This window comes from Antedon bifida, chromosome 8 (genome assembly GCF_963402885.1).
Source record: "Antedon bifida chromosome 8, ecAntBifi1.1, whole genome shotgun sequence".
NCBI lineage: Eukaryota > Metazoa > Echinodermata > Crinoidea > Comatulida > Antedonidae > Antedon > Antedon bifida.
Genome location: NC_136233.1, coordinates 10955844 through 10967255, shown reverse-complemented (window position 1 = coordinate 10967255; position 11412 = coordinate 10955844). Strand labels below are relative to the sequence as shown.

Sequence of the window (11412 nt, the reverse complement as noted above, 5' to 3'; positions counted from 1 at the left end):
TCACAGGACATCCAAAATGGTACGTCGTGTTGCCAAAGCAATTCACGGTGGGTTGTTTTTCTCAATAGTTGCAGACGAATTCACGGGTGTACGGTATCCAATAAAAAAAAAGCATCTTACAATGAAGATCTGAAACCCTAGGAGGAGTTTCTAGGCTTTTTATGAAAACCCCAATATCAAGGCTAATACAATAACAGCTGATATCAAATAACAGCTGCTTCAAAGACAGACTTACAAGAATGAGCCAGTTTACGAACATTATAGGGGAAATGCTACGACTCGGGTGCCCTAATAGTAGTAGGATATATAAAGGGAGTGGCGGTACATATGGCGTCAGAGCAACCAAATGCACATTTTACTCATTGGTATTAGTCATGCTTTGAGTTTGGCATTGAAAGATTTGACAAAGGGTTCAAACTTATCATCAGATGCCATGGATATACTTAAGAAATCAAATTCTCTCCTAAACGAGAAGGCGGGGGAAATTAAAGCCAACATCAACAATAGAAGCACACGGGATGAGAGTTCTGTGACCAACACGGTGGACAGTTTGCGAAAATAGTTTCAGTAGAATTTTATAATTGTGAAGCACTTTAAGCCCGCATAATTGGAGTCAAATGGAATTGTTCAGCTACGTGTTTGCTCTTTACGTAGGTGAACAGCTGTATGGTCTGAAATATACATTAAGACGCACTTCACATTTTAGAATAGAATTAAGTTATCAAAGATATCTCCAAACAGATAAAAATGCCAATAATATAATTGAAGCTATTGTTAAAAGGCCTGAAAGCTTGAGGGAATTAGAACTGACAGTAATCCCAAACTTCATAGAAAGCGTCATGCACCCAAAACAAAAACATGAAATGAACCTCGTTGTATAGCATACAGAAATATGGAAGGGCTGCTAGTTAAAAGAATTAAAGGCCATATCAGAGCAAATTGCATTCATGGAAGATAATTACTGTTATTCGGATATTAATAAATAACTTCTTAACGTTTTCCGTCTTCCGACATTACGCTTTCCACAATTTGTTTCCATTTTTGTCTGTTTATGACAGGATGGTTTGTTATTGTGTTAGTGTCTACATGTCCGGCTAAAATCACAGATACCTTTTTAAAATAAATTATTCCCAGGGGACTGCTTGTTTCATTTCATTTATTTCGTCAGAAAAGAACAAATACATAAAACAAAAGAAAAGAAAGTTTAAAGTCTAAATGAATGGTTAACCAAAAAGCGAAATGAATTACTGTCAACAAGTGGCTCATCAAAAAATGAAAAGAGGTATACAATTATAATTAAAATACATTAAATTCCTTAACAATTTAAACTCAATGAAATAGTTAAACATCTAAATATATCTTAAGCTATTATAATATATGTTTTATAGAAAACATTAACATCTAGAAATATATAGGCAAATTTATATTTGATGTTACATTTCTTTGTTTTGTTGGGTTTTTCTACAGTATATGATTGTTTTTCATTTTATTGTGAACGCTACCATCAAGCAAAATCAAAGAATTAAACAAAAATTCAAAAGTTCTACATAGAAAATTATACCATATCTTAGAATATACTACTAATTCTGATATCAAGGTAAATCTATGCATTGCCTTCAGTCGTGGCGCCAGCGTAGGAGAGAGATCCCCACCCTATCAACCCGCCCCCCACCCAACCACCACCTCGTCGAGAAGGCTTGATCATGTTTGTCAGGGATGAACTTATGATACTTCTTTTTGAAAAAAAAAAATACTTTACTGAGTGTGCCCAATTAGTGATTTTCATCTTTAAAAGTGACTAAAACTACCCTTAAACTGTATATCATCGGACTTTCTGGAGCCCCAGGTCTCTGTCAGTTAAACCGCCACGACTGATTTTTTACAGCTACGACAAATAAGTTTGCCTAACCTATATACTTTAACAGCCAAGCTAAAAATGCACCGGTCTTTATCTGTTCTTTAATTATTTCTAATATTGTAAAATCATACAAACAACAATGGTAATTGACCATCAAGGTGCTTGACCATCAGCTGAGTAAGAATAAAGAAAAGCTACATATTGATTGATGTGGAAATAGTGGAGACTGGACATAGAGAAAGAGGTTCCTCAATTTTTAGAAGAATACATTTTAATTTGTTACAAAGGGTAATATATCAACATATTAACTTATGTGTCCATCCGAATAGTGGTATATAGGTCCCTTTTATTGACAATATGATTAATTATACTGTATTTTTCAAGTTACTTACTTCTTATTATCTGATTAGCAAATTACTTATCCATCACCCAATTATTTCTTATTCTGTATATGATAATAGTAATATCAATGTGGTAATTCGTCTCAGTTGGTTTTGGCTCGCAGTTCGTACATTTTTCTATAGAAAGGAAGGCTGAAATCTATACATTCTTGTACGTCTTCAGGTATCTCCGATATTAGAGGAACAGGTGCAGGTTTTTGAAAGTGTGTGCTAGAATATGTATTCTTATGCCATCCTCCAAGATCAGCCCACTTTATAATTTCTTCTGAAGATTTCCAGCATTTTCGGACTTGCTTTCCTCCCTCCCACTTTAACAATTGATCAGTATAACTTATGCCGGCAAATTGACAAAACTGACGAAGTATACATTCAGGATTTTCTAGCAGATCATCAGCATCCATAATAAAAGGCTTTGCTTCGATTCCCGTTTTTATCAGATGGTCATACAACAGCAAACTTTCTCGGAATGCGTAAAGATTCGGAAAGCCATCTGACCCGTTTCCGATATTTAGTCTCCCGTCTTCCAGTCTATTCATCTTTACATGTGCATCCTTTATAGAACTGAAAACTCTTTCTGGCCTGCGAATTATAAATGCATGTCGATAGCCCTTTGGTAGCATATCTAGTTGTTTGATAATTGCATGAGACATATCTTTTACAAAAACAACTTTTTTGCCAGGATATTCTGCTTCCAATATGTTTTCTTTAATATATTGATAACAGCAAACTTCGGAATCCCATGTCTCCTCGCAATATGTAGCTAAATCGCTTGTTGTTTCGTTTAAGTTCCTCTGTACTCTTGAGGTAATCGTACGCTCATTATCAGGGCCTACAAGTAAGGCACTGATATAAGGCTGGTTGATAATTTGTACATCTTCTAGATTGCTCATAGAAACAGCAAACGTAGTAGAGACACTACGAGGAACGGCCCAAAGACAAATACGAACTTGAGACATTCTGTTTTACACAACAGATAAAGTAAATCAATAAAAAACGGTAATAAATTTTTTAATGGTTAATTCTATCTTAATAAATAGTCTTCTGTATATAATATCAACACTTGTAATAGTTTTATTCAGAGTAAACTAAACTAAATTCCAACGTATTACCCCGGATGTCATATTCCAGAGGGCACTATTAATTATCGTTACACCGATGCTTGTCCAGTTTCCGCAGTGTAAGAGACCATCATTGCAGCCGGCGCACATTTGTAAAGACTTTCACATTTAATATATGTGACAAGATATCCTCGATAACTTGGAGTGGATAGTGTCATAATCGTATTTCCCATTGGATTTGTGCACAATAGTATTCTGAACATCAATATACTGGTTTGCAATGTTATGATTGTGATGGCTGGGTTATAATTAGTTTTATGTTGTCTCATGCCATCACCATACTTCAGAATTTCTTTGCCTCTTTCCCACTTTAATAGTTGATCAGTATTTACAAAACTGACGTAGTAAGAATCGGAAAGCCGTTTGAGCCGTTTCCGGTTCTAAAGCCTACCGTCTTCCAGTCTAGTCATCCAAGAATGTGAATCCTTCATAGACGTGAATACTTTTTCAGGCCTGCGAATTAAAAATTGGTAGCATATCTAGTTGCTTGGTGATTGCATGAGACATATCTTTTACAAACTCCACTTTGTTGTTTTGGATATTCTGCCTTCAGTATGTTTTCTTTCATGTATTTGTATGAACAGTCTTTGGAGTTCCATCTTCTTTCATAAGTCATGGCTGATTGATAATCTGTACATCTTCTAGATTGCTCATAGAAACCGTTAACGCAGTAGAGACATTAGGGAGGTTTCGCAACCTACGAATACGATTACGAAAACGGATACGTCACGCACACGTATTCGTTTTCGTAAGCCAGTAAAAATCTGTTTCGCATGGCAACGAAATATTGAGAGCGCCGTCTAAAATATGACTGCGGTAAATTTGAGCGAAGCGCGGGTACGTGTTGCCTGGTGCTTGGCTGCCTAGGCCTAGCGTATCATCAAAGCGAGTGAGGACTTTAAAAACTGCTATTTATCAAAATTGACCTAGCATTTTAGTAAATTACTTTAGTAAATTACTTTCAATAAATCTATAATTATATTATAATCATGAATCGTTCCTGATTCAAATGTAAAATGTGCAAAATAGATCATCAAAAACTATACTCGTTTTGTAGTTACGAATATGACTGGTGATATTCGTCAACACGAATACGCTTTACGAATATGAAATGGGGATCAGCTCAAAAGTTTCACAAATGTGTGACGTATCCGTTTTCGTTATCGTATTCGTAAGGTTGCGAAACCTCCCTACTACGTGGAACGGCCCAAAGACAAATACTTGAGACATCGTAGGCCTAAAGGAATAAAAACTTGCGCGTTTCAAGGTCATGCGCGTGAAATCACGCGGTAAAAATTAAAAAAGCTTGAAATTAAGTTTTGATCAATTTAGAGCATGAATTAGGCCATTTGCGCATTTTAAAAAATTACTGCGCAAAAGCACGTTTTTGCACACGCTGTACTTAAAAAGCGTGAAAATACAATTTGTTGTACAAATCGCATTCTACTCACCATCCTTAGTACATTCACCAAATTTGAGTCCGTTCCGACTTAAAATAACGCTATACGAGCAGGTTAAAAATGACAAAATGCGCACATTAATTGCATAAAAGTGCTAAAAATTGTGAAAAATAAGGCATTTTTAAAATGAAAATAATTCTTCAGAATGCACGATGACCCCCAATTTGTTTAACTTATTCTGGAAGCCATTGAGTTGTAGATATGAATTTATGTACACATTTGACGTACAAAATGTTGTGATGTCATCAAATAGCCACTTGAATTTAAAAATTAGGTTTTTTTCTCTTTCGTCATATTTTATCACATTCAATAGAACGCATCTCTGTTATTTTGGGCACGATTTTCGCTCAAATTTTAGTATGTGATTGCTCAATTAATCGACTTTCTCATGAATTGCCACTATTTTTATTTTGATGACGTCATCACGCTTAAAAACTTGAATAACGTAGGTCGTGTAATTTAACCTTCGCCGTAAATTTGAATATCTTACAGCTCTTCAGAATTAATGGTTACCTTGATGATTATAATTTATTATGAAAGCTGATGAAATGTAGATATGAATTCATATAAAAATCAAGCCTATCGGATGTTGTGATGTTAACATATGGCCAGTTGAAGTTAGTTTTTCGTCAAAGTTATACACATTTCAAAGAGCGCGCACAGCGCTTCTACGTGCCAAATTCCCTTCCAATTCTTATATTTATTTGCTCAATTCATTATCTTTCGAAATTGTCATCTTCGAGTTTATTTTGATAATTCCATCATACCAAAAAATTTGAACATGATGTGTGTCCCGTAATTTCACCTATGCTACACTGTATATAGATATACAGTATGTACTGTACATATTGTATATGGCATACAATAGGCACAACTCAGCATTATAAGCGTATAATAGGATGGCATACATACATATTTTCCGATCGTATGTTAACGTACCTGCATGTTTAAAAAAAAATTAATTTCAGTAAAATGATAAAAATAATCACCTATAATTCGTCCAAACATAATAAATCCGTATCTTCAATCTGGTGTTTTTGTGACTACAAACACATCCTTATGTTTTAAAAAATGATATAAAATATATTCAAATAATATTTATAATGATATACTGGTTATATTTAAATAAGATTAATGATAATAAACGCTTTTGCACTTTATACGAAGAGCTGAACACAAATTGCTCCACGATTACGTCGTCTAAAAAGGTTAGATAGTACAGGTATTCAGTTTTAATATAATATCTGTAAACGGATGCTTTATTGATTCAATTGGAAATGTATTATTATTTTTTTTTAGGTAAGGAGAAAGAACAGTACATACTATACAAATAATATAAAAAAACTATTACAAATATAAATATATTCTGAAAAGAATACAAAATTAATAGATAAGTTTTTTTTTAAATTCTTTTACGTAATAGTCATTTTTATAATTGAAACATTACCACTAGAATTCATTCGTTATATCATAGCTTACTTACATCCGTAGTTTTTTAAAGCTACATAATTTCACCAATATTCATTAAAAAAGACAATAACCATTAGTCGTAAAATAAACACACAAAACATAAAATTGTAACTTCATTGAAGGAATGATTTACCTGTCTTATAAATAAGTTAGCAGTATAAGGAATAATTTTAATTTTTCTGAATTCACAAAATGATAATAAGCACTCAGAAACTAAGGGAAGTACTTAACAAAATATTGCCACAGAGGTCGCATATTGATATTTCGGCCCAAGAATGCAAATCTTTCTTTTTAGTCGCGTGCAATCGCGACTCTACAGCTTACTATGTCGGTCGGTCGGTTGGTCGGTTGGTCGGTCGGTCGGTAAACACTCAAATTTGAGCACGCGACTGTAGCCATGTATATGGCCTTGTTTTTATTTGTGAAGTTATTTTCTTGAATTTCATGTTGTGTAAAAAACAAAGCTACTATACTTAGCAAAATTCTATTTTGCCAAGTAATAATCAATTAATCAATTAAGTTATCAGGAAAGTCAAAAACTTGATTTGACCTATTACAACAATGTGATAATTCGTTTCATTTGATTTTAGCCCGCAATTCATACAGTTTTGTATAGAAAGGAAGGCTAAAATCAACACACTGTTGTACATCTTCGGAAATATTCGATTTTGGAGGTAAAGGGGAAGGCGTTTGGAAGTGTGTGCTAGAATATGTATTCGTATGCCATCCTCCAAGATCACTCCACTTTAGAATTTCTACAGAAGACTTCCAGTGTGTTCGTACTTGTTTGCCTCCCTCCCACTCTAATAATTTATCAGTATAATTTATACCGGCAAATTGACAAAACTGACGAAGTATACATTCAGGATTTTCTAGCAGATCATCAGCATCAATAATGAACGGATTCGATTCGATTCCTCTTTTTATCAGATGCTCATACAACAACAAACTTTCTCGAAATGCGTGAAGAGGCGTAAACATATCTGAACTGTTTTCGATATCTAGCCTACCTTCTTCTATGTTCATCCTAGAATGTGCATCTTTCATAGATACGAATACTCTTTCTGGCTTGCGAATTAAAAATGCATGTCGATAGTCTTTTGGTAGCATATCTAATTTTTTAGTAACTGCAAAACAGATATCTTTTACAAAAACCACTTTTTTATCTGGATATTCTGCCTCCAGTATAATTATTTTCTTTAATATAGTTATAAGAACAGACATGTGATTCCCATGTTTCATCACAATTAGTAGATAAATCGCATGTTGTCTCTTCTATGTTCCTTTCCACTCTTGTGACAATCGGCCATTTACTGTCAGGACCTACAAGGAAAGCACTGAGATATGGCTGGTTGATAACTTGTACATCTTCTAGATTGCTCATAGCAACCGCAAAAGCAGTAGATACACTACGTGGAACAGCCCAAAGACAAATACGTACTTGAGACATCGTAGGCCTATAAATACGATCTGAAATGAAGTGTTGTAATCAAATGTCAAATTAAATATTTTAAAACACTCCTTTCAGTTGTAATAAATTGATGAAAAAAAACAATAATAATAGGGAAAACAGAGAAATCAGTTTAAGAATTGTCCAAAACCTCATTTAAGTTTATTACAATTGTATATTGTGACATTGGATCATTCCATGCCAAATTAACTGGTTAACATTAATGATGGTACGGGTTACGAACCGGATTTTGTCATTTTGTAATAAACACCAATAATTGGTTGAATTAACGGAAATATGAATAGGCGCATAATGAAGGTACCGCTACAATAACAAACTTTCTCGGAATGCGTAATAATTCAGAAAGCTATCTGACCCGTTTCTGATATTTAGTCTACCGTCTTCCAGTCTATTCACCCTTACATGTGCATTCTTTATTGAACTGAAAACTCTCTCTGGCCTGCGAATTATAAATGATTGTCGATAGCCCTTTGGTAGCATATCTAGTTGTTTGATAATTGCATGAGACATATTTCTTCTTTAATATATTTAGAGAAACAGGGTTCTGAATCTCATGTCTCCTCACAATATATAGCTAAATCGCCTGTTGTTTCTTTTAAGTTCTTTTATTAATAATAATATCCTGGATTTATAATAGCGCCTAATGTTGTGAAACCTCCAAGCGCTGAACATTATTACCCCAATATTTTTTGGGCGCAAAGTTGTGTCTTGATCTAACCGGGTTCCCATTTATACACATGGGTTGAGAGGCAAACGTAAGTAAAGTATCTTGCCTAAGGATACAAGCAATCCGTTGAGAGTTGGATTCGAACCTCGATCTCACGATCAGTAGTCTAACGTCAAACACACTGCGCCACACTGCGTACGCTCATTAGTAGGGACTATAAGTAAGGTACTGATATACGACTGGTTGATAATTTGTTCTAGATAGCCTATACATATAGTAAATGCTAAAATGGATGGCCCAAAGGCAAATACTTACTTGAGGCATTGTATACGATCTGAACATAAATGAATGAATCTATATAAAATGTAAATTTAAATAAATGCAAACATCACCCGTCAACTTACCTTCAAAATGATGAACTCATAGACTGGGACTGAGATGTGAATGCTGAAATTACTATCTGTGCTATTAGCTTACTGAATGATACTGTGAAATTTGCATTAATGTTAATTAGTAAAGCACAATAATTGGTCGGTGAATGACAGACGTAGATCGGCTATTTTTTTTATTTCACAAACTAATCAAAAAAGATCATTAGGCCTAACATAAATTATATCTTCAATCGGTGTTTGACTGATGATTGCAAACACACATTTCTCTCTTGTTCTCTGAAATATATGATTCCATTTTAATAATGTTTAATTTATTTGTATATTATAGAAAAAGTTATACACAAACTGCTTCACTATTTTCGTACTTTAAATATCTTAAACGGTATTCAGTTTCATTTTCTAAAATATCTGAAACAAGTAAGCCATAATATAAATGATAATTCTTTAAATCGGGTAATGGTATCCATAGAAACAATAGATCAATATTTGTAAGGTATATCAGAATAATATAAAATCAGTTAATGAGTTTAACCCATCTATTGAGTATCAGTAGGTCTACTAACACGTACGAGTGCCAGTTGTGCCTCAGTTAAATAACTCTCCAACAATGGAAAATACATATTAATGTATTTACTTGACGATACCTAAAATGTGTTAGCCCTACCCGCAAAAGTATACACCATTACATTTTAGGATTATACCCAAAGGAACATACAATTATACAATATTTTTATGGACGATGTTTGAATTCAAATTGTTAACGATTGTTAATCATATGTCTTATAAATAAGTGAGCAATATAAGGAATAGTTTTAATTTTTCTGAATTCATGTTAATAGATTTTAGCCATTACATAATAGATAATACAATATTCAATTTTGTAATACATTTTAATTTCATGGAAACCACCATAATCAATACCAATTCATTATAAATTCGTATTGTATGTGCAATATTAATTAGTCCAATTTTTAAATATATATATATATATATATTAAACATCACAGGCAAAGAACATTAATTCCGGTGATATACTGAAATTTAATTAATTAATTTGGAACGATAAAGATGAAGAAATCTGTGAGAATGAGAAAAAGTCGCCCCAACCAAGACTCGAACTCGGACCGTCTGCTTGGTATGCAGCTGTCCTAACCATTAGACCACTGGGCCTTTCATGGTATTGTTCAAACTCGATTGGATAGTGTAAGTGCCAAATCCAAGCTAGGTATACTGTGCTTGTGTTCACTGAAGGGTGTCAAGTGGACAGGTGACCAACCATATGGGTTATGCTAATGAGGGCATAGCTTGCTTGGGCTGTGGCTGGCAGTTGGATAGTTAGGCTTGTTGGGTAAGGAGACCTAGCAAGCACAAAAGGCTTATTTAGAAGCCTAAGCTGGCCTAGCATATAGAAGTGGTAGATGTACCAAGGCTTACTTAGAAGCCTATAGAAGAGGTAGATGTACCAAGGCTTACTTAGAAGCCTAAAGCTTTAATACAGTAGTAATTGATATAGTGTATAGCTGCTGCACATGTTATCCAGGCATATCTTTGGTAAGCAATTGAGACTTATCTTATTATTATTATAGTTGTAATTATTTTAAACCAAGAATTATTTATATTGTATTGTTTTATCTAGGCCTATGACTTATTTAGATACTTATGTAAGGTCTATTATTATTATTATTGTATAGAATTATTTATGTTGTACTGTATGATAGATACCGTATATATTATTTTGTAATCATTATTTATCTGTTATAGTAAATCGGATCAATTCGGAGAACAATTAAATTCCGCATTTGCAAGAAACTTGCATAGATAGCGACTCTTTAACATTCTCGGCGTGGTACGGCGGAACAGCACTAGTCCCTCAATTGTACGCACGCGCACCAGAGATCAAATTGATACGCCCTCATCTATTTAATCACAAAGGGAAGTACTTGACAAAATATTGCCACAGAGGCAGCATATTGATAATTCGGCACAGGTTAAAAGAATGCAAATCTTGACAAAATTCTATTTTGCCAAGTAATAATCAATCAATTAATTTTTAAAGTTTAAAACTTGATTTGGCCTATTACAAGGTAAGACGATAATGTCTGATTCAACAATGTGATAATTCGTTTCATTTGATTTTAGCTCGCAATTCATACACTTTTGTATAGAAAGGAAGGCTAAAATCAACACACTGTTGTGCATCAACACCAGGAAGGCGTTTGAAAGTTTGTGCTAGGAGAAAATGTATTCGTATGCCATCCTCCATGATCACTCCAATTTCGAATTTCTACGGAGGACTTCCATTTTTTTCGTATTTCCTTGCCTCTTTCTCACTTTAACAGTTTATTAGTATAACTTAAGTATAGAATCCGGATTTTCTAGCAAATCATCAGCATCATTGGTCAAATTATTTGCATTGCATTGTACAAACAGAACATGCATATTGATTGTCAGGAAAATCGATATATCGGTGACGTCATAAAAGCTTATTATAATTTTAAGCTCTGTCAACACTATCAAACTAGTTTTACAACAAATTGTGATGTCCCCAAATTATTATAGTAGTGATATGCTCAAT

General features: G+C 33.8%; 1 protein-coding gene and 1 pseudogene across 1 annotated transcript; both read right to left on the bottom strand.

Moving 5' to 3' along the window:
• Nucleotides 1–2342: 2342 nt before the first annotated feature.
• LOC144850967 (uncharacterized) lies at nt 2343–3215 on the bottom strand. The gene has a single exon (XM_078708488.1). It carries the CDS (start codon nt 3213–3215, stop codon nt 2343–2345), a length of 873 nt encoding a protein of 290 aa, XP_078564614.1.
• A 3668-nt stretch (nt 3216–6883) lies between these two features.
• On the bottom strand, nt 6884–7757 carry LOC144850421 (uncharacterized; annotated as a pseudogene).
• Nucleotides 7758–11412: the final 3655 nt, after the last annotated feature.

Coding starts and splice junctions, on each gene's coding strand:
- LOC144850967 (XM_078708488.1), bottom strand. CDS start 3,215: ATGTCTCAAGTTCGTATTTGTCTTTGGGCCGTTCCTCGTAGTGTCTCT.